This window comes from Chiloscyllium plagiosum, unplaced genomic scaffold (genome assembly GCF_037043375.1).
Source record: "Chiloscyllium plagiosum isolate Xiang-an unplaced genomic scaffold, Cpla_swu_hap1 HiC_scaffold_10, whole genome shotgun sequence".
NCBI classification, from domain to species: Eukaryota; Metazoa; Chordata; class Chondrichthyes; order Orectolobiformes; family Hemiscylliidae; genus Chiloscyllium; species Chiloscyllium plagiosum.
Window position 1 is genome coordinate 18,014,758 of NW_028270148.1, and position 25,126 is coordinate 18,039,883.

The 25,126-nt window shown below is 42.0% G+C and overlaps 1 protein-coding gene across 1 annotated transcript in view; it reads left to right on the forward strand.

Moving 5' to 3' along the window:
• Positions 1-17,859, forward strand: part of drc8 (dynein regulatory complex subunit 8) — an 86,636-nt gene extending 68,777 nt beyond the window's left edge. Inside the window, exon 7 of the mRNA XM_043695422.2 lies at positions 12,145-17,859. Within this exon, the coding sequence (XP_043551357.1) occupies positions 12,145-12,260 (116 nt within the window). The 3' untranslated portion in view covers positions 12,261-17,859. The remainder of the gene's footprint in view (positions 1-12,144) is intronic.
• The last annotated feature ends 7,267 nt before the right edge of the window (positions 17,860-25,126 follow it).

Consider the following 25,126-nt stretch of genomic DNA (forward strand, 5'->3'; position numbering starts at 1 on the left):
CAAGAGTACCATATGCTTCATTAACTGCTTACTTCGCCTATCCTGCCACCTTCAATGATCTGAACACAGATGCACCCAGGCCCCTCTTCTCCTGCACCCCTTTAACCAATTTTTGCCACTTTAATGAATTTAATTTATAAAGAGTGAGTTATTTTTGAGTTTTGAAATAAATCTGGTGAAAGTCACTTTCACTCTGGATAGCAGGAATAAAGGGAAACAACGTTGGCCATTTTGGTGATTGAATCGAAACATTTACACCAATGTTGCAGCTTGTGGAGTAATGGGGTTTGATTAGCTGCACATTCCACCTGTCAGAGTCACAAAAGATTACCTATTAGTTCAAGCAATTCTTCTGAAAATCTAGCAAAATGGTCATGACTATCACAGCAATGGGGCAGAAATCTCTCCACTCTTATTTTCAGTACTTTATTCACTGGGGTGTCTCAAATCTTCTCTACTGTGTTTTAGATTATCTCCTCTTCCTGTCTTTCTAAAATATTACATCTTCTGACTTGCCTTTCATGGAAGATAATGTAAGCAAACATTTGCTAGCAAATGTTATAAGAAAATGTATAGTGAGGAACACTTAAGGATGGAAACAATCACACGACAATGACTTAGGTCAAAATTGAAATTCGTGCCCTGACAATGAGTCAATCATATGGATTCTGTTTGATATTTATATACTGTGTTAATTTAACTGTAATTCTTTATGTAAAATGAAGCATTTAAAGTTTCATGATTATCTCACTTTTAAAAGGGAGATCTTCCCTATTCCATAATTAATCTTGATGTATGTCATTTAGAAGTAAAACTAGGCTATTTTATCAAGTACATGGGTATAACTTCACTAATTACCAGACAGATTTTCTGCATCTGGGTTCTGCCCTCTTATTCCGATCAGTACTTGACTCTTTCGAATTAACATGTTTCATTCATCAAGAATGAAAACTAAATGCATCTGGCTTGTACTTGTCTCAACTTGTGGGCGGCACGGTGGCACAGTGGTTAGCACTGCTGCCTCACAGCGCCAGAGACCCGGGTTCAATTCCCGACTCAGGCGACTGACTGTGTGGAGTTTGCACATTCTCCCCGTGTCTGCGTGGGTTTCCTCCGGGTGCTCCGGTTTCCTCCCACAGTCCAAAGATGTGCAGGTCAGGTGAATTGGCCATGCTAAATTGCCCGTAGTGTTAGGTTAAAGGGGTAAATGTAGGGGTATGGGTGGGTTGCGCTTCGGCGGGTCGGTGTGGACTTGTTGGGCCGAAGGGCCTGTTTCCACACTGTAAGTAATCTAATCTAATCTAATCTAAAAAAAAACTTTCCGAAAATTTATTTTGTAGAACATAATCATTTGAAGATCTTTGTTGAAGACATATTTATATTTATGCAATATTACAAATTTGACAGCACTTCCAGTTTTATTTTGTTGATGCTTTTAACATATTCTGCATTTAAGATTTGTTTTCCCTCCTAGATGTGGATGCATTAATTTATAGTATATTTGTATTCCAATCTTCAGATGTGTGCCTGATTTTAATAGTTATTCGGATAATGTCTTTGGTATTTCTTTTTATTACACAAATTTAATATTTTTTCCACATCTCCCAACTTTAAAAAAAATTTCTTTCCCGATACCTAGGTTTGTTGGTGCTACAACATTTAAGATGTTTCTCACAGTAATGTTAGTGTAGTGTGTCATGGAGCTTAATTTTACCAAAATTGGCTAAATATCAGTTTCAGAAGGTTTCATGGAGAGGTTTTCTTTATGAATTCTAGATAGTTACCCCACACAATCACAATGCTCGCCATGCCTCTACGTCACTAAGAGAAAGTGAGGACTGCAGATGCTGGAGATCAGAGTCAAAAAGTGTGGCGCTGAAGCACAGATGGTCAGGCAGCATCCGAGGAGCAGGAGAGTCTTCTGTTCCTCGGAAATTCTCTGACCAGCTGTGCTTTTCCATTGCCACACATTTTGACTCATGTCTCTACATCACCCCTCCTACCTTGTGTTCATCAACATCTGTGTACTTGCCTCTGCTGGGATCTTCTGAGATTCCTGCTGCCAGCACCATATTAACATGAACCAGGTCAGTCACTGCAGGCCAAGAGTTGCCAGTACAGTTACAGTGTGGGTAAAAAAAATGCCCTGGAGATGCCTGACAGAGGCAAATTGTCACACAATTTTTGTCATGGGTCTCAAGGTCCTGGTAAATGGGGCAGCGGAGAGGAGAACTGTCATCTTTTTTTCAGGACCACTCCAGGAGACCACAGCAGCAGCTCATGTCCTTCTGCATTCTGCAAGGGTAAGTGCCATCCTCTTCTCTCTGCTACCTCATACTCACTGTAACTCTGCTACTGCACCCACCTCCCACCAAGATTCTATGGCTAACACTCTCACTATTGCACACAGTATTTTCCCTTATTGCTGTCACCCACTCTGCCCACTCCCCCCGCAGACAACTACCCCTGCATGCCCTCTGCCACATTTCTCTTACTGCACCAGTTCTAACAGGTGTGCCAACCACTTTCATCTCATTCAATCCTCCCTTTCTCTCATTCCAAGAGAAAATAATCCACAATAGGGATGGATAGTGGGATCCTGACATTTCTGTCCTCATCCCCTACATGAGAGAATCTTTGCCCTGGCAGTTGAGGACTGTGACAGCGGATGTGATGATACCAAGAGTTCATGTTCTGGTATCCAAGTAAGATTTGTTGTCAAGTGCTATGCTGCTCTGCTATTACCATCACTGTAAATGTATTCTTAACATGCACAAACTTCTATTCCTATTTTGCAACGCATTCTCTCTTTTATCTCCAGAAGGCTGTGGTGCCATTGTCATTGTCCCCACCATGGAGAAAACACAATCTCTTCCTCCACCTCTGAGGAGGTGTCTGGCAGTGGGAAGGTTGACAGCTGCCTTGGAAAGCCAGTTCTAGCAACATTCAATGTTGCCTGGATATTCGGCACTGACCTGCCCTCTATCACTTTCTTAGCATCAATGGCAAGGCAGTAGGAGGATGAAGCTCCTTGACCTCATTCCAAAAGCTCATTCCTGAGAAGGAGATAGGATCTTGCCAATAAGCACCCAGCAGGAGTAGGAACCACACATAGGCCTTGCAGAAGCCTCCTCTCAGGTCACTTCATAGAAGGCTAACACTTGCATCTCCACTCAGATACATGGGAACACCACCATCTGCAAGATCCACCCCCCCCCCCCAAACAATTCTCCTTGCTGACTTGGAAATAGTTTGCCATTCCTTCAGTGTTGCTGCATCTAAATCCTGGAATTCTTTTCCCTAATGACATTGTGGGACTTCCCACAGCACATGGAACGCAGCAGTCAAGAAGGCAACTCATCACCACCTTCTCAACAGCAAATAAGGATGGACAATAAATATGGGTGTGGCCAGCAATGCCCACTTTACCCGAATGAATAAAAATATTCTCTGCTTGCAATTCACAAACCTGTGGGAGTTGAGGCTGAGGTGGGTGGACCTGCATCTAGGCAGAATATTCTTAGCATGCCTGGACCCTCCAGCCACAAATACTTCAGAGGTCATATCACCCAATATTCCATGGTCAACAGGTTCCAATACAGGGCAGGCTCCTTCCACTTCAGCTGCGACCCTTGGACTACACGTAGACATAGTAAGAGGGAAAGGAAAAAGTAAACCTTCTGAGGGCACAGAGCTGGCATGGTTGGAATTTCATTGAAAACACATTTTCACATTTGTAAATCATGTTCACTGTTCATTATCAGCTTTGATATGGAGGTGCCAGTGTTGGACTGGGGTGGACAAAGTCAAAGGTCACATGACACCAGGTTATAATCCAACAGGTCTATTTGAAACTTCAAGCTTTCAGAGCCCCCACTCCTTTCTCAGGCAGCTGGCTTTGAGGGGGGTGGGGGTGGGGGGAGGGGGGCAGGGGCGGGAGGGGGATCTGAGAGCTTGTGGTTTCAAATGAAGCTGTTGGACTATAACCTGGTGTTGTGTGATTTTTGTGAGTGACTGTCATTTTAGCTACAACTACAAGAGTAGGGACACTAATTACCTTTAGCACCACAAAGTCCTAACCCTGTCGGAATGATAGCTTTCTTTTTCATGATTTAGAGATGCTGGTGTTCAACTGGGATGTACAAAGTTAAAAATCACACAACACCAGGTTATAGTCCAACAGGTTTAATTGGAAGCACACTAGCTTTCGGAGCGACGCTCCTTCATCAGGTAGACAACCACCTGATGAAGGAGCAGTGCTTCGAAAGCTAGTGTACTTCCAAATAAACCTGTTGGACTATAACCTGGTGTTGTGTGATTTTTAACTTTCTTTTTCATAGTTTCACTACTAGCATGAAACTTTGTCATGATTAAATGAGGGAGAATCAGATCTTGTGAAAGCTTCCATCAGTATGCAATCTTAACTTCTATTAAACAAACATGTAAAGCATTAAAAGATTGAACTGGTTAGCTGCATTTGCAGTTGGGGTTCCATCTGCAGCATCAAAACATTTGCAGTTAATGAAAGATGACTCCATGCAATCAGTTCCATTGAACAGTGCTAACAAGGAACATTCTGTCTGTGTTGTTTCAGCCAGTGTTGCTGAGCTGTGGGATGCTGGGAATGCTGTTCCTTCTGAAGAACATCTTCATTGTCTTGACTTGGCACAATGCTGCAACTTTCATAGATCACCATCAACCGTCATATAATCTCAGTGCATCTTCCTGGTGTATGGATGAAAGAATCCAATTAACACCCTCTTCCTGAACAGTACTGCAACAGTACTCTGAGACATGACCTGAATGGGAACCTGATGTGATAGGGACATCTTATATCCCTCATTGGTCCCAGTGGAAGAAGGTGGATACAATGGACATCTGGCTGCTACCTCTAAACAGAGTAAAGTGCCACTGCCCCTCTGTTATCTGCATGACGTTCAATGGGAGACAAGCAACTGTGGTTTACCAAATCATGTAGGCAAATTGTGTCCAACTTTGGGCACCTTATTTAAGGCAGGATATTAAAGCCATGGAGAAAGTGCAAAGGAGATTTACTAGAATGATATCAGGAATGAGGAACTTTAAAGACAAAGAAAAATTTAGAGAAATTGGGTTTATTCTTGGCGCAGAGAAGATTAAGATGTGAACTTATGAATAATTTTGACAGGGTAAAGAAGGATATTCCATTTTGGTATGTCAGTAACTAAGGGTGACAATTTCAAGGCTGTCAGCAAGAGAGTTAGGAGTGAGATGAGGGGAAACGTCTTTACTCAGAGAGTTGTTAGACTTTGGAATACACTGTCTGGGAGAGTGGTGGAAGCAGATTCCACAGGAGTTTTCAAAAGAGAGCTGGATATATGTTTGACAGAGATAAATGTAAGGGCTATGGAGATAGGGCTGAAGAATGGGGTTCACTAGGTAGCTCTTTCAGGAGCAGTACAGACATGATGGACTAAATGGCATCCTTCTGTATTTGAAATGCTATGATTTTAACATGAAGCCTCCTATGGCTGGAAGCACCGCATTAGGAGATGGTCCATGTTTGAAATCAATAGTGACATCTTGAAAAATGTCCATATTACAGAGGAGGAAGTGCTTGATATCTTGAAATGCATAAAAGTGGATAAATACCCAGGACCTGGTCAGATGTACCCTAGAACTCTGTGGGAAGCTAGGGAAGTGATTGCTGAGCCACTTGCTGAGATATTTGTATCATCGATAGTCACAGGTGAGACTGACGGTTGGCTAGTGTGGTGTCACTATTTATGAAAAGGGTAAGGACAAGCCAGGGCACTATAGACCGGTGAGCCTGATGTCGGTGGTGGGCAAATTGTTGGAGGATTTGCATGTATTTGGAAAGGCAAGAACTGATTAGGGATAGTCAACATGGCTTTGTGCGTGGGAAATCATGTCTCACAATCTTGATTGAGTTTTTTGAAGAAGTAACAAAGAGGATTGATGAGGGCACAGTGGTGGCTGTGATCTATATGGACTTCAATAAGGTGTTTGACAAGGTTCCCCATGGGAGACTGGTTAGAAAGGTTAGATCTCAGGGACTACAGGGAAAACAAGCCATTTGGATACATAACTGGCTCGAAGGTAGAAGGCACAGGATGGTGGTGGAAGGTTGTTTTTCAGACTGGAGGCCTGTGACCAGTGGAGTGCCACAAGGATCAGTGCTGGGTTCTCTAGAGTCATAGAGTCATAGAGATGTACAGCATGGAAACTGACCCTTCGGTCTGACCAGATATCCCAACCCAACCTAGTCCCACCTGCCAGCACCCGGCCCATATCCCTCCAAACCCTTCCTATTCTTATACCCATCCAAATGCCTCTTAAATGTTGCAATTGTACCAGCCTCCACCACTTCCCCTGGCAGCTTATTCCATACACATACCACCCTCTGCGTGAAAAAATTCCATGAGATCTAACCTTGCTAATCAGTCTCCCATGGGGAACTTGTCGAACGCCTTACTAAGTCCATATAGATCACATCTACTGCTCTGCCCTCATCAATCTTCTTTGTTACTTCTTCAAAAAACTCAATCAAGTTTGTGAGACATGATTTCCCACGCACAAAGCCATGTTGACTATCCCGAATCAGTCCTTGCCTTTCCAAATACATGTACATCCTGTCCCTCAGGAATCCCTCCAACAACTTGCCCACCACTGAGGTCAGGCTCACTGGTTTATAGTTCCCTGGCTTGTCCTTACTGCCCTTCTTAAACAGTGGCACCACGTTTGCCAACCTCCAGTTTTCCGGCACCTCACCTGTGACTATCGATGATACAAATATCTCAGCAAGAGGCCCAGCAATCACTTCTCTAGCTTCCCACAGAGTTCTCGGGTACACCTGATCAGGTCCTGGGGATTTATCCACTTTTATGCATTTCAAGACATTCAGCACTTCCTCCTCTGTAATCTGGACATTTTGCAAGATGTCACCATCTATTTCCCTACAGTCTATATCTTCCATATCCTTTTCCACAGTAAATACTGATGCAAAATATTCATTTAGTATCTCCCCCAGTTTCTGTGGCTCCACACAAAGGCCGCCTTTCTGATCTTTGAGGGGCCCTATTCTCTCCCTAGTTACCCTTTTGTCCTTAATATATTTGTAAAACCCCTTTGGATTCTCCTTAATTCTATTTGCAAAGCTATCTCATGTCCCCGTTCTGCCCTCCTGATTTCCCTCTTAAGTACACTCCTACTTTCTTTATACTCTTCTAAGGATTCATTCGATCTATCCTGTCTATACCTGACATATGATTCCTTCTTTTTCATAACCAGACCCTCAATTTCTTTAGTCATCCAGCATTCCCTATACCAACCAGCCTTCCCTTTCACCCTGACAGGAATATACTTTCTCTGGGTTCTTGTTATCTCATTTCTGAAGGCTTCCCATTTTCCAGCCATCCCTTTACCTGCGAACATCTGCCTCCAATCAGCTTTTGAAAGTTCTTGCCTAATACCGTCAAAAATGGCCTTTCTCCAATTTAGAATTTCAACTTTTAGATCTGGTCTATCTTTTCCATCACTATTTTAAAACAAATAGAATTATGGTCGCTGGCCCCAAAGTGCTCCCCCACTGACACCTCAGTCACCTGCCCTGCCTTATTTCCCAAGAGTAGGTCAAGTTTTGCACCTTCTCTAGTAGGTACGTCCACATACTGAATCAGAAAATTGTCTTGTACACACTTAAGAAATTCCTCTCCATCTAAACCTTACAGATAGCTGAGATCTCCTTATAAGTTTGTTTCTCAATTTCCCTCTGACTATTGGGGGATCTATAATACAATCCCAATAAGGTGATCATCCCTTTCTTATTTCTCAGTTCTATCCAAATAACTTCCCTGGATGTATTTCCGGGAATATCCTCCCTCAGCACAGCTGTAATGCTATCCCTTATCAAAAATGTCACTCCCCCTCCTCTCTTGCCTCCCTTTCGATCCTTCCTGTAGCATTTGAATCCTGGAACATTAAGCTGCCAGTCCTGCCCATCCCTGAGCCATGTTTCCGTAATTGCTATGATATCCCAGTCCCATGTTCCTAACCATGCCCTGAGTTCATCTGCCTTCCCTGTTAGGCCCCTTGCACTGAAATAAATGCAGTTCAATTTATTAGTCCTACCTTGTCCCTGCCTGCCCTGACTGTTTGACTCACTTCTGTTCTCAGCTGTACCTGCCTCAGATCGATCTCTTTCCTCTTATCTCCCTGGGTCCCACCCCCCACTTTACTAGTTTAAATCCTCCCAAGCAGTTCTAGCAAATTTCCCTGCCAGTATATTAGTCCCCTTCCAATTTAGGTGCTACTTTTCATCATTTATATAAATTTGGATATGAACATAGAAGGTACAGTTAGTAAGTTTACAGATGACACCAAAATTGGAGGTATAGTGGACAGTGAAGACGGTTACCTCAGATTACAACTGGATCTTGATCAGATGGAGTTTAATTTAGATAAATGCGAGGTGCTGCATTTTGGAAAAGCAAATCAGAGCAGGACTTATACACTTAATGGTAAAGTTCTGGGGAGTGTTGCTGAACAAAGAGACCTTGGAGTGCAGGTTCATAGTTCCTTGAAACTAGACTCACAGGTCGATAGGATCGTGAAGAAGGCATTTGGTATGCTTTCCTTTTTTGGTCAGAGCATTGAGTATAGGAGTTGGGAAGTCATGTTGCTGTTGTACAATTTATTGGTTAGGCCACTGTTGGAATATTGTGTGCAGTTCTTGTCTCCTTCCTATTGGAAGGATGTTGTGAAACTTGAAAGGGTTCATAAAAGATATACAAGGATGTTGCCAGGGTTGGAAGATTGAGCTATAGGGAGAGGCTGAATAGGCTGGAGCTGTTTTCCCTGGAGTGTCAGAGGCTGAGGGGTGACCTTATAGAGGTTTATAAAATCATGAGAGGCATGGATAGGATAAATAGACAAAGTTTTTTCCCTGGGGTGGGGGAGTCCAGAACTAGAGGGCATAGGTTTAGGGTGAGAGGGGAAAGATATAAGAAGGACCAAAGGGGCAACATTTACATGCAGCGGCTAGTACGGGTGTGGAATGAGCTGCCAGAGGAAGTGGTGAAGGCTAGTACAATTGCAACATTTAAAAGGGTCTGGATGGGTATATGAATAGGAAGGGTTTGGAGGGATATGGGCCAAGTGCTGGCAAATGGGACTAGTTTAGATTGGGATATCTGGTCGGCATGGATTAGTTGGACCAAAGGGTCTGTTCCGTGCTGTACATCTCTATGACTCTATGCTGGAGGTTGCTGCTGCTCCAGATGCATGTGTTCCTCATCTATTAGTGTAGGTGCTCTTCATGCAATAGCCACAGAGGTGACCATAGTTCCTGTTCCTGAATCATTTAGGGATGGTTCCAATGAGCCTTCCAATCAGTGGGCAATATCACAAATAAAGTAGCTCCTCACTAATGTGATCATTCAGTAGTCATGCCATACCCAAATAACATTTAAACAACATCTTCAGAACACTGGGACAGGGAGCCCTCCATCAAAGAAGGCAATGCGATGCTTTCAAATGGACCTAGCACATCCTTATCCTGATTCAATACGTATATTGCTCAAGCCTTTTGGCAGACATACAGTCAGAGATTGTATACGTAGCAGCCGTAATGGGAATCTGTCTCCCACTCTCATCTCCCACATTATCTAAGAAAGGCAGCATTACCAATAGGATAATGGTGTGGACATATTACAGTTCGTTTTATAGTGAGCATTAAGTTGATTCCACCTTTTGCAACTAAAGTGAATCTTTACATCTTGCCTGACATTACTTGTGTTTCATAGCATGGAAATGTTGAATGATGTGGTCACGTGTGCTTGTGGCCAGGATTTGTTCTCGACACAGTAGGTCTGTACATGCAGTTCACGTACAGCATTATGTACAGTGTGGGTTTCTCTTTAATGCTATTGCCCTTTGAAGGGCCTCAGTGCACAAAAGCAGGGCCCACTCCCTCAGAGAGAGGATAAAAAATACTCTGCTCACTCTGCATGTGGTGGCAGCTATAATCATTTTGATTGTGCATTTCTGTTTTTGATGAGGGTGGTAGGCAACGCAGGTATTGATTCATGGAGTGAGTTGCAGGTCAGCGTCTCACTGTAGGTGATCTGCCAAGACGACTTATTCCTTTCTGTATTGTTCTCCCCATCAACCCTATTGGCTTTAATGATACCCACATTCCTACCTTAATGTTTTATTTAACTGCTCATTTTTCCATTTTACGCCCTGAACAGCTTAGCATGTCAGATGTGGTTATGCATTGTCACCTCATCGAATCCAGGGTGGTGGTGACTGTCGAAAAAAAACCCTTTCAAGATACCTCTTGCCCTCCCATGCTCTACCATCTCTCAGCTTTATCTATCGAGTTGCCCTAGTTCACAATTATTGCCTCTTCTGCATCTCAAAATGTTGCCTCTAAACCTCAAATTTCCACCACAGTACTGGCCCCTGACTTTCAGTGAACTGGACTGATTCTGACTGATGAGCGACCAGACTGATCTCTGCAGCTCCTGACTGACCTATCACTAATCTTTCAAGAGGTTGCACTGGACCTGCAGGACTAACTGTGACCCACTCCTTGACCTGTAATGATATGGAATTATTTCACCTAATGACTGGAATGCTCACAATTAATTTCTTTCCACTGTGTCCAAAAATAGCAAACTGTATATAAATGAGGTGAGATTAAGTTCTAACCAGATGCAAAAACATCTCTTGCTGCTCACTCGTGAGATTCTTGTCTTGCTGTTCAAACTTTGGTTGGAAAAGTAGACTTGTTATTTCTCAACATCGAGGACCTAATTTTTCCAATCTCATCAAATTTTTCCAACTGACTTACAATTGCCCATGTTATTCAAGACTGGGAGAGCTCTGCCCACAATATGAATTGTGGCTCAGTTGGTATCACTCTTACCTCTGCGTCTGAAGGCTATGGGTTCAAGTCTATCTCTAGTACTTCAGTGCAAAATCATGACTGATATTCTTCCTGAGGAAGAATCAGTGTTGAAGGTGCTATCTTTCAGATGAATAGATAAGACCCTCTCAGGTATGTAGAATTATTCCTACATCACCTCTTTGAAGAAGAACATGTGCATTATCCCCTTGTTCCATCCTAAATCTGCATTACAAAAGAAGTGATCAAATCTCAATGAAGTTGCTATTTGTGGAATTTTTGAGTGTATAGATTAATGACTGCATCGGTGAGGATTATACCAGTGGACACACTACTGACAAGAGCAGGTTTGGAACCTCCAATTTGTCCTAAAACTAGCAGGAAAATTCGGCATGGATACTGGCAACGAGAAAGGTATGGTGTAAATGCAGGTTCTCCTTTCTCAGCTTAGTAAAAATGCATCAGTACAGCAGCTCATTAAATACTCAGTACCTGTGTAAGTTATCTTATTAGTAGCTCAGTGGTTAGCACTGCTGTCTCACAGTGCCAGGGACCTGGATTCAATTCAACCCTCAGGCCACTGTCTGTATGGAGCTTGCACATTCTGCTGTGTCTGCGTGGGTTTCCTCTAGGTATGCTGGTTTCATCCCACAGATGTGCAGGTTGGGTGGATTGGCCAAACTAAATTATCCATTGTGTCTAGGGATGTGTAGGTTAGGTGGGTTAACCATAGGAAATGCAGAGTTGTGTGGATAGGGTAACGAGATTGGTCTGGGTGGGCTGCTGTTTGGAGGGTCAGTGTGGACTCAATGGGCTGAATGGCATGCTTCCACACTGTTGGGATTCTATGAGTTGTGTTCAGTACCTTTATTATCAGAGCATATGATGGTAAATATGTAAAAAGAACTGTGTTCCAATTATATGCAGAGAATATTACAGACTTGTATATTGCAAACATTCAGGCTGTCCAAATACTTCTTCGTCAGGGCATCTCTCAGCTTCAGTACAACTTCTTTCAAAATTGGTGTAAATATTTGTTAGTGTGACAGATTTGCAGTAGCGGTACTGCAATGAAATGTAACAGTATTTAGTCTCAGCTTTTCTTCTCACTTTATATTTGGTTTCACAGATTCCAGGTGAGTGATAATAGTCATGAAACTGCTTCATCAATCTTAGCCATTAACCTCAGGAAGAATGAGAAAAGAGGTGATTATTATTATTCCTTCATTCCATAGGGGAGCCATTTACACAAGAGGAGATGGAAGAGATGCTATCAGCTGCTGTGGATCCAGAAAAGAATATCATCTTCTATAAAGATTTTGCGGCAGTGATGACTATTGATGACACCTGACTACATTAGGAGAAATATCTTCACAAAAATTCAAAAGCAAACCGACTCAAACTTAGCAAGATTTCAAATAAGTGGATTCAAGGCATCTATTTTAAAATTGTAACTGTTCTACTTAGACAAAAATAAACCCTAATGCATAAGGCAGTAAAAAATATGTCTAAAATATTTTAAAATGTTTTTATTAGGAGGATTTATCCTCACTTATTACAGTGAAGTTATTACATTTTGTTGATGGATGTATAAATATTCATATACAGCTGTAGTTCTTTATGTCTGGATAAAATTGTATGTCACAATTTCAAAGTTGAGACTTCACAGCTCTCAATATCTTGAGGGTTGTTCACTTTAGTATACTCCCAAGACCAGTCCTTTCCATCCAGCACGTGATCAATGCAAAACTAGACAGACTGATTGAATGCAGCAATTTGTCAGAAGAATTTCTTTTTGGAGATTTATTGAGGTCAGTTATTTGCTGTCTTCAATATATCTCTGCAAATTGTTCAGTTTTGCTCAAAATTGCTTAAGGTTGCTCAGTGTAAACTTCAGAAATAGCATCTCATCTATAACTGGGAGCTTTGAAGCCCCACGGAATTTAACATTGCTTTAAACAACTTGAAACCTCAGCATAACCTTCATGTATCTGGGCACGTTAACTGAATAGTGAATTAATTAATTTGAGATTTTAACCTTCCACTCATCTTCTTTTCTTTCTCTTTGCTTCATTTTTTGTTCTTATATATTTTCTTTGCTTTCGGAGGTTAAAAGCATAGTTACAACTCCTCTAGATCTTTGCTTCCATGTACATTAACAATCCCTATGGCCTTGGACTGTGAAACCTTTTATTTAAATCTTCCTCCCTTTCACGCTATCATCGATTTTTTCTTTTGCTTTTCTTCCTACCCTTTTCCTTTTCACTTGCTTCAAACCTATGATATCTCTAACTTTTTCCAGTTCTGATGAAAAGTCTCAGAAATGCTGGGCTAGATTTTCACCCTGGAAATGGCTTGCAGGAGTCAGTTAATTTACCTGCTTGCCCCATCCACCTCAGGAGAAAAGGTGCAATTTTCTTTCTCTTGGGGCTGGGTGCATGCTGGAGACAAATCCTCCACCTTGGAAACAGTACAGAGACAGCCACATGGATTGGCACATACCAAAGTGGGCTGTTTAAAAGGCCTTGGTGCTCATGAACTTGGTCCCAGGTGTTCTATTTAATGTTGGACCCTCTAGGCCTCAACACCTGCATTCCCCAAGCATTGCTCCCACACCTCCCCCATGACCCCTCATGCTTTCCATGCCAACCTATGCTTTCCACTCTCCTCCATGGCCACTTTAACATGGATTGAAGATACACAGAAACTCTGGAAGTGGTGATTACAAGGGTCACATGGGAAGAGAGTGCTGGAGTGATTGTAGTGTCCTTCTCTGACCGACCTCTGATAGGCTATCTAGACTTGTGAAAGCAGGCTTGGGGTCCCTGGCAAGATAGAAACCTCCCATTTGAGAGCCATTTCGATTTGCTAACTAGAGACTCAGCCAAAATTCATTTCTAAAATCAGCGAATGACCTGTTAAAAATAATAACATATTTTGCATATGAATATTTGTAATGTTGATAATATTATTTCTCCTTATTCCTCCAATATTCATTAATCAATGTGTGATAGTGCAGAGAAAGGGATATTTATGCCATATTTGTGCCCAAAGTCGCTCAAACTTAGTCACAGTGAAGAAACAAATAAATTGAATTAATGTAGCACCTTTTGCAATCACTGGATGTGCCAAAGCAGTTTACAATAATTAAGTAATTCAGAAGCGTGCTCATTGTTGTAATATAGGACGCCTTGCAGCCAATATGCACACAGCAAACTTCCACAAACAGTAATGTAATAATGACCAGATAATCTTTTAAATAATTCTTGTTGAAGAATACGGTTAGCCAGGCTATTGGCAATAACTGCCCTGTTATAGAGTCATAGAGATGTACAGCACAGAAACAGACTCTTCATCCATGAGACAGTGCCATATGATCTTTTACACCCACCCAAGCAGCCAGATAAGATTTCAGTTTAATATCTTATTGGAAAGACATGGCCTCTGACAGTACAGCACTCTCAGTTCACAACTGCAGTAGCAGCCTTGATCTTTGTGCCCACACCCTGCAGTGAGACTTGACCCTAGAGCCTTATAATGCAAAGGTGATAGAGCCACAGCTGACAATGACACAATGTGAGCTTGATGCAAAGGAATCTTTTTCATCATAAAGGCAAAATATTGTGATTATTGGAAATCTGAAACAAACACAGGGAATGCTGGGGAACTCAGCAGGTCTGGTAGCATTTGTGGAGAGAGAAACAGTTAACATCTCAAGTTTGGCGGAAGAACATAAGAACTAGGAGCAGGATTAGGCTGTTTGGCCCTTCGAGCCTGCTCTGCCACTCAGTAAGATAATGCTAATCTTTTCATGGACTCAGCTCCACTTACCTGCCCTTAATTCCTTTATTTTTCAAAAACGTATCTACCTTAGCTTTAAAAGTGATTACTGAAGTCGTGTCAACTACTTCTCTGGGCAAAGAATTCCACAGCTTAACAACCCTCTGGGTAAAGAAGCTCTTTCTCAGTTCAGTTCTAAACCCTCTTGTTCCAGTTTCACCTACCAGTGAAAATATCCTGTCCATTTCTACTTTATCGATTTCCTTCATAATTTTATATGTTTCTACAAGATCCGCCCCCCTCATTCTTCTGAATTCCAATGACTATAATCCCAGTCTACTCAGCCTCTCCTCATAAGCCAATCCCCTCAACTCCGGAATCAACCTAGTGAACCTCCTCTGCACCCCCTCCAGTGCCAGTACATCCTTTCTTAATTAAGGAAACTAAATCTGCACACAGTACTCCAGGTCTGGCCTCACCAGCACCTTGTACACCTGTAACGTTACCTCTCTGCATTTAAACTCAACCCCTTTAGCAATGAAGAACAAAGTTCCATTTGCCTTCCTAATTACTTGTACCTGCAGACCAACCTTCTGCATTTCATGCACAAGGACACCCATGTCCCTCTGCAAATCAGCATGCTGCAACTGTTTACCATTAAAGTAATAATCTATTTTGCTGTTACTCCTACCAAAATGTATGACTTCACATTTACTAACATTGTATTCCATCTGCCAGACCTTTGCCCACTCACTCAATGTGTCACTGTTCCTCTGCAAAGTTTCACAGTCCTCTGCACACTTTGCTCTGCCACTCATCTTAGTGTCATTGGCAAATTTTGACACCATACACGTGGTCCCCAACTCCAAATCATCTATATAAATTGTAAATAATTGTCCCAACACCGATCCCTTAGGCACACCACTAGTCACTGATTGCCAGCTAGAATAGCACCCATTTATCCTCACTCTTTGCTTCCTGTCAGTCAACCAATCCTCTATCCACACTAATACTCTACCCCTAACACCATGCATCCTTATCTTATGCAACAGCCTCATGTGCTGCACCTTGTCAAAGGTCTTTTGGAAATCTCGGTAGACCACATCTACTGGGTCCCTGTTGTCCACCTTGCTTAAAATATCTTAATAAAATTCCAAAAGATTTGTGAAGCATGAGCCCATGCTGCACCTGTACATTGGGACATTTTCTTTCGAGATGCACTGTATTTCTTTCTTGATAATAGACTCAAGCATCTTCCCACTACAGAGGTCAAGCTCACTGGTCTATAATTCCTCATTTTTGTCTATTTCCCTTTTTAAACAGTGGTGTCACATTTGCTATTTTCCAATCTGCTGGGACTGCCCCAGAGTCCAGCAAATTTTGAAACATTACCGCCAGTCCCCCTGCTATTTCTCTCACCATCTCTTTCAGTACACTGGGATGCATTCCATCTAACCTTAGCTCCATTAGCTTACCCAACACTAACTCTTCTGTAATAATAATTGACTCCAGGTCCTACCTACCTTTGTCTCTTCGTCACTTACTGGCATGTTATTAGTATCCTCCACTGTGAAGACTGGTGCAAAATACCTGTTCAATGCCTCAGCCATTTCATCATATCCCATAACTAACTGCCCCTTCTCATCCTCTAAAGGACCAACATTTACTTTAGCAACTCTTCTTTGTTTTATATATTTACAGAAACGTTTGCTATCTGACTTTATATTCTGTGCTAGTTTTTTTCTCATACTCTATCTTACTTTTCTTTATAGCTCTTTTTGTGGCTTTCTGTCGACCTTTAACGTTTTTCCAATCTTCTAGATTCCTGCTGTTTTTGGCCACTTTGTATGCCTTTCATAGCCTGCCTTATTTCATTAGACACCCATGGCGGATTACCTCTCCTTTTACAGTCCTTCCTTCTCAGCAGAAGATACTTTTGCTGATCACTTTGAAAAAGTTATTTGAAGGTCATCTACTGCTCGTCAACTCTCGCACCATAAAGTCTCTGTTTCCAGTCTACTTTAGCCAGGTCCTCTGTCATTCTATCATAGACCCCCTTATTCAAGCACAGGATCCTGGTATTGGATTTTATCTTCACACTCCTCCATCTGTATTTTAAATTCAACCATACTGTGATCACTCCTTCCAAGAGGATCCCTGACTATGAAGTCATTCATTATTCCTGTCTCATTATGCAGGACCAGATCTAGGATAGCTTGCTCCCTCGTTGGTTCTATTACATACTGTTCAAGAAAACTATCACTGATACATTCAACAAACTCCTCCTCAAGGCTACCCTGACCTATCTGCACTTTAAAATCCCCCATGATAACAGTCGTACCATTTTTGCATGCATTTATATTTATTTCCTTGTTAATTGCCTGCCCCAATGTGATGTTGTTATTTGGTGGCCTATAGACTACACCTATCAGTGACATTTTCTTCTTGGAATTCCTAATTTCCATCCAAATGGATTCGACCTCATGCTCCATAGAACCTATATCATCTCTTAGCACTGCCCTGATGTCGTCCTTGAATATCAGAGCTGCACCACCTTCCTTGCATTCCCGACCTTCCAAATAGTCTGGTATCCCTGGATATTTAATTCCCAGTCATGACCATTCTGCAACCATGTCTCTATGATGGCTATCAAATTATATTCATTCACGATGATTAGTACCGTTAACTCATCAACATTGTTACCAATGCTACGAGCATTCAGGTAAAGTGCCTTTGTACTAGCTTTCTTACTGTCATGATTCACAACATCTCTAATATCTCCTGAGTTATCTTTCATTTTTGCTTCTTTCATAGTCTGCCCTGAATTTAAACTCTCCTGCATACATACTAACCTGCTGCTTACCTTTTCATTTATCACCATACTTCCTGTTGTTTTCCCTTTTCATACCCCAATTCACAAGTTTAAAGGTTGGTATGATTGTACTGCAGAAGAGTAATTGGACTTGAAACAAAATCTCTGTTTTCTCTCCACAGATGCTGCCAGACCTGCTGAGTTTCTTTAACATTCTCTGTGTTTATTTTTTTTCTCAATATTGTTCTAATCTGGAAACTCAACAAAGTGAACATCCACCTCTCTGTACCCCCTTAACTCTTGATTTGGAGATGCCGGTGTTGGACTGGGGTGTACAAAGTTAAAAATCACACAACACCAGGTTATAGTCCAACAGGTTTAATTGGAAGCACACTAGCTTTCGGAGCGACGCTCCTTCAGGTGATTGTGGAGGGCTCGATCGTAACACAGAATTTATAACCCCTACCCCAGACAGACACACACACACAGACAAAGACCCACATGCACACATATTTTGTGTGGTGAATTTGTACTTGCAGAGTTACATTGCATTTTGCTCAAAAACTGCATACATTCATGTAGAATTCTGAGCTCAAAAACTGCACGAATTTATGTAAAACTCTGTTATCTCACTTTTTAGATTAGAATCAATCTAAACATCAGGTCATAGACAGAGAACACAGGGGGCTAACACCTTCAACATATTGTCTAGCTGTCACCATTGTTAACAGCTAACCCAAGAATGCAACTTTAAAAAAAAGGGTTTTGTGCTTTACACATGAAAGTGAAACTATCACTGTATTCTAACAGATGAAAGGCTTAACAGACAATCAATTTTTCAATGTATAATTTCAGTTACATCACACTGCAAATTTTTGCTATAAATTCTGTGTTACGATCATGCCCTCCACAATCACCTGATGAAGGAGTGTCGCTCCAAAAGCTAGTGTGCTTCCAATTAAACCTGTTGGACTATAACCTGGTGTTGTGTGATTTTTAACCCTTAACTCTTGACTGCCCATTGTACAGGCTCATTGATGAGTTGTAGGCATCCATTAATGCATTGTTTGTCTTTCTGTTGCAGAGCTGTGTTTACTTATTCCAAAGCAGGATTTTACAGCTGACAGAAGAGATTTTCATACCATTAAATTTCTGTGGATTCATCCTGTGGTCCCAGAAGTGAAACAAACCCACTGCATCATTCAGTACTCACCTCGTTCAATACTTTCTGCATTATGTGGGAAGAGTAGAAATAGTTGATAGGATTTTCACCAATTCTAAATGATTTCTGTCCTGTCACAGCATGTAACTGCATTATATCCATTTCAGTTCTATTTTTCAATATAGCAGTGGTTCCTTTCATGTTATAGATAGCAATGTTGAATGTTCAAAATGGAATGAAGTGAACAATCCACAAAAGCTTTTGCATAAATTTGGACTCTTCCAGTAAGTTGCAACAACCATTTTGAAAAATTTCTCGCAATATTTTGCTCAATGTTGTGAAGTTGGAATGTTATTTTTAACATAGTAAGGAATGTTATTGAAATATCTTGGTGAATGAGAGAGTGGGGGAATAGTAATTTGGGTAGTTCACATGTCTGCCCAGGGTTAACAACTAAGTATGTCTTCACATTGGGGAGTCAAAACACAAGAATGCATTTTTGAACAAAATCTTCAAACAGATATCTTGTTATTTTCTTTCATGGCATGTTGCTGGATATGAACTACAGGTACTCCAGTGTCTTATTTACGGCAAGCTTAAATAAGAGGATGAAAAGCGATAGAAGGATTTTCTGGTAGAGTTGGAGGAAGTAGTTTGGATCGACAATGAACACCAGCACAGTACACTTCATTCAAGTGTTATAGATTGATGACATTAGCAAGGGACCATCTGAACAGAGATATACACTGCTCCATTTCAGCAGTATTCATTATTGTATATATAAACGTAGGAACATAGGATTGAGGAGCGGGAGTAAGCCTTCAGCTCTACAAGCCTGCACTGTCATTCCATAAGATCGTGGCTGATCTGGTTGTCATCCCAACTCTACTTTTTTGTCTACTCCCCCTTGACTCCATTGTCGATAGGAATATAGGGTGAATTGCTGCGACGGAAAGTCTCATTGCAAAAAGTTAAATTTAAGCTAACATTTAAGGTACTTCCATAACTGTCCAGTTCTTATGGTGTGTTCCTTGCTGGATAAAGCAGTTGGCCAGAAAGGGTTAACTCAGATGTTTTGGAATAGCTTCACCCACTGATTTGTACTTGACTGCCTCTGGGATGACCTAGTTAGTTATTCTTATTTGTCAGTTGTTAGTCAGTTCGACAGTCTACAGCATTTAATCTTGACCTAGTTACTATTTCTTAAATAGCATTAATGTAGTTAACCAGTCTCAAGCTAATCGAAACACAAAGATTGAAGAAGAGGTCTGAAGAACTCGGCTTGAAACGTAATTCTGTTTCTCTCTCCATAGATGCTGCCAGACCTGCAAAGTGTCCTCAGCAATTTTTGCTTTTATTTAAATTAATGTAACCTGTTATCTTACTATTATGTAATACTTGTTTCTCAAATAAGTGCCTTTTCTGCTGAAGACTTATTTGTAGTTAATTCTTCATCATTTAGTACTATCAAGCCCTTTAGATGAGTAGTGGGCGGCCCAGTGGCACAGTGGTTAGCACTGCTGCCTCATAGCGCCAGAGACCCAGGTTCAATTTCTGCCTCAGGCGACTGACTGTGTGGAGTTTGCACATTCTCCCCGTGTCTGCGTGGGTTTCCTCCGGGTGCTCCGGTTTCCTCCCACAGTCCAAAAATGTGCAGGTTAGTTGAATTGGCCATTCTAAATTTCCCGTAGTGTTAGGTGAAGGGGTAAATGCAGGGGAATGGGTCTGGCTGGGTTGCGCTTTGGCAGGTCGGTGTGGACTTGTTGGGCTGAAGGGCCTGTTTCCACACTGTAAGTAATCTAATCTAATTACAATAAGGGTAGGTGGCAGACATCTATCCTCTATCCAAAAATGTCCTCTGGATGGTTATACATATGGGAGGGCTTTGGCGGGATGAAGGCTAAATGCTGGCAAATGAGACTAGGTCTATTTAGGATATCTGGTCACCAAAGATGAGTTGTATTGAAATGTCTGTTTCCATGCTGTGAATATCTCTTACAAAAACTTGCAAAGTGTGTATCTACATCTAGTTCCCACATAATATCAATTTATAATCTGTAAACAGTTGGAATCCACATTGTCTGCAGGAATCTTGAAGGGTATCATGTATACTTTGAGTGATTTCTCTTCAAGCTGTCAAATTACCAAACACCACCACTTTCTTCACCAGCCATCCATATTGTAACGGTCCAACCCAACGGTTTTCAAATGTTTCCTTAAGAGTCTCCTGTGCAACTATTAACTGACTTTTATGGTTTAGCTCAAATATTGAAATGTTCCAATTTCAGTGGAACAGGGTCCTCCCCCTTTGGAGAGGAGGATAAAACATCTGAAATATCTATGAGATTGCTGGGCTTTGGTATGGAGCTTTTACAGCCCCCCACCCCCAGCACTACTTCTATCCAAACCTACTTTCTGGCTGTCTATTTATGAAGCCATAACTCATTTATTTGTGCTTTGTGATGGCTGGCAAACTGCATGCGACAGCACGGAGAAATAACAACCCAGTGTCAATAAGATAATAACTGTAAAGCTTCTGCACTGCAATCAGAATGCATTATATAATCTCACAGGGTCAAGGTTTGCCCAGTGTTTATAGGAAACTCAATGGGTTGTGCTAATCCACTAGCATTTTATGATGCAAAACCCCAATAGTTTGCAGAACATCAGAACAGCATGTTATTACTCCTCACCCTTTTAAAAGTAATTATAATGAGATGTATTGATTCTCTGGCAAATACAAGTAGCACTTGGATCATATTTCCAGAAATCTACAAGTGCTAACAATATCATACTAAGGTATAAATGGACCTAGATATTTAATATCATGACATGAACATTTGATTTTTAATATGGTTTTTGTTTGAATAGATTCAGAATGATTTAAACCTAAACAACAACCAGATCTTGGATTTATATAATGACTTTGACATGCAATGTATACAGAATATATACTCTTAAGACTATATAAAAGGAAAATGAATATTTGCTTTTATGGAGCACCTTTCACAGCTACTATATGCCCAATAGAGCTTTCCATCCAGTAGAGTGCTTTTTGAAATGAAGTCAAAGTTTTAATGTTGGGTCATATTATGTACTGCAACTCCCAAGAACTGCAATGTAAAAGCAATCAGATAGCCTGTTTTGTGATGTTGAGTAAGGAACATTTGGATAGATACAGGAATAAGAGATGGAAATGTGTTGCTGGAAAAGCGCAGCAGGTCAGGCAGCATCTAGGGAACAGGAGAATCGACGTTTCGGGCATTAGCCCTTCTTCAGGAATGAGGAAAGTTGGTCCAGCAGGCTAAGATAAAAGATAGGGAGGAGGGACTTGGGGGAGGGGCGTCGGAAATGTGATAGGTGGAAAGAGGTCCCCCCACACCTCCCCCCTCACCTCCCTCCAAGGACCCAAAGGAAACTTCCATATCCGCCACAGATTCACCTGTACCCCCACACATATCATCTATTGCATCCTTTGCACCCGATGTGGCCTCCTCTATATTGGGGAGACAGGCCGCCTACTTGCGGAGCGTTTCAGAGAACACCTCTGGGACACCCGGACCAACCAACCCAACCACCCTGTAGCTCAACATTTCAATTCCCCCTCCCACTCCACCAAGGATATGCAGGTCTTTGGACTCCTCCATCGCCAGACCACAGCGAAATGACGGTTGGAGGAAGAACGCCTCATCTTCCGGCTAGGAACCCTCCAACCACAAGGGATGAACTCGGATTTCACCAGTTTCCTCATTTCCCCTCCCCCCAGCCTGTCTCAGTCAAATCCATCAAATTCAGCACCGCCTTCCTAACCTGCAATCTTCTTCCCGACCTCTCTGCCCCCACCCCAGTCTGACCTATCACCCTCACCTTGACCTCTTTCCACCTATCACATTTCCAATGCCCCTCCCCCAAGTCCCTCCTCCCTAACTTTTATCTTAGTCTGCTGGACCAACTTTCCTCATTCCTGAAGAAGGGCTAATGCCCGAAACGTCGATTCTCCTGTTCCCTAGATGCTGCCTGACCTGCTGCGCTTTTCCAGCAACACATTTCCATCTCTGATCTCCAGCATCTGCAGACCTCACTTTCTCCTCATAGATACAGGAATAAGAAAGGTTTGGAGAGATATGGGCCAGGAGCAAACAGGTGGGACTGCTTAGTTTGGGATTATGTTCAGCGTGGACTGGTTGGACCGAATGCTCTGATTTCATGCTGTATATAATAGCTAGGACACTAAGGATAACATTCTGTTTTTCATTGAATGAGTACTATGGAATGTTTTGCATCCAACTAAGGAAGCAGATAAAGTATTGGTTTAATGTCTCATACAAAAGACAGCACCTCCAACAATGCAGCACACATTTAATACTGAATTGGAATGTCATAAAGATGTTAATTAATCAAAGCTAACATTCCACTTAAGCCTGTGCACACAGACTCAGATTAGATTAGATTACTTAGATTAGATTACTTACAGTGTGGAAACAGGCCCTTCGGCCCAACAAGTCCACTGACCCGCCGAAGCGTAACCCACCCAGTCCCATTCTCCTACATTTACCCCTTCACCTAACACTATGGGCAATTTAGCATGGCCAATTCACCTAACCTGCACATTTTTTGGATTGTGGGAGGATTGTGGGAGGAGCACCCGGAGGAAACCCATGCAGACACGGGGAGACTGTGCAAACTCCACACAGAGAGTCGCCTGAGGTGGGAATTGATTCCTGCTGTGCTTTTCCAATAATTGATCTTGTAGTTTAGCCAACATTTATGATGAGGCTATCTGGTGTAGTGTGGGCAATCATCTGCATGTTGCATTGTGTATGTCTGTGGTGATCAATTCAGTTTTTGCACAGAGACTACTGAGTGAAAGAAATTTCCATCTTTGCGATATTTAATACTCTCACCAGAGGGAAATTGATATTTGATGAGGTAAATAGCCACTGACAGGTAGATTGCAAATGGAATTGGGGCTATCACACAGTCTTGCTTGACCCTAGTTTAGATTTTGAAGGGGACAATTTCAAGACGACTGGAGTTAGGATATCCCAACAATTAAATATCCCAACAATTAAAGGGAGTCAGGGGGCTGAGTTGAGTATGGTTGCCACTACAAAAGAGAAAGTGCTAGAAAAGCTAAAAGGTCTTAAAATTGATAAATCTCCTGGCCCTGATGGCAAAAGATGGAAAATTATAGGCCAATTAGCCTAACCTCGGTTGTTGGTAAAATTCTAGAATCCATCATTAAGGATGAGGTTTCTAAATTCTTGGAAGAGCAGGGTCGGATTAGAACAAGTCAACATGGATTTAGTAAGGGGAGGTCGTGCCTGACAAACCTGTTGGAGTTCTTTGAAGAGGTGACAAGTAGGTTAGACCGGGGAAACCCAGTGGATGTGGTCTACCTAGACATCCAAAAGGCCTTTGATAAGGTGCCACACGGGAGGCTGCTGAGTAAGGTGAGGGCCCATGGTGTTCGAGGTGAGCTACTGGTATGGATTGAGGATTGGCTGTCTGACAGAAGGCAGAGAGTTGTGATAAAAGGTTCTTTTTCGGAATGGCAGGCGGTGACAAGCGGTGTCCCGCAGGGTTCAGTGTTGGGGCCGCAGCTGTTCACATTATATATTAATGATCTGGATGAAGGGACTGGGGGCATTCTAGCGAAATTTGCCGATGATACAAAGTTAGGTGGTCATACAGGTAGTACTGAGGAAGTGGGGAGGCTGCAGAAGGATCTAGACAGTTTGGAGGAGTGGTCCAAGAAATGGCTGATGGAATTCAATGTGAGCAAATGCGAGGTCTTGCACTTTGGAAAAAAGAATAGAAGCATGGATTACTTTCTAAACGGTGAGAAAATTCGTAAAGCGAAATTACAGAGGGATCTGAGAGTGCTAGTTGAGGATTCTCTAAAGGTAAACATGCAGTTTGAGTCCGTGATTAAGAAAGCGAATGCAATGTTGTCAATTATCTCAAGAGGGTTGGAATATAAAAGCACTGTTGTGCTACTGAGACTTTATAAAGCTCTGGTTAGGCCCCATTTGGAGTACTGTGTCCAGTTTTGGTCCCCACACCTCAGGAAGGGCATACTGGCACTGGAGCGTGTCCAGCGGAGATTCACACGGATGATCCCTGGAATGGTAGGTCTAACATATGAGGAACGGCTGAGGATCCTGGGATTGTATTCATTGGAGTTTAGAAGATTAAGGGGAGATCTAATAGAAACTTACAAGATAATACATGGCTTGGAGAGGGTGGACGCTAGGAAATTGTTTCCATTAGGCGAGGAGACTAGGACCCGTGGACAAAGCCTTAGAATTAGAGGAGGTAAATTCAGAACAGAAATGCGGAGACATTTCTTCAGCCAGAGAGTGGTGGGCCTGTGGAATTCATTGCCACAGAGTGCAGTGGAGGCTGGGACGCTAAATGTCTTCAAGGCAGAAATTGATAAATTCTTGATGTCACAAGGAAT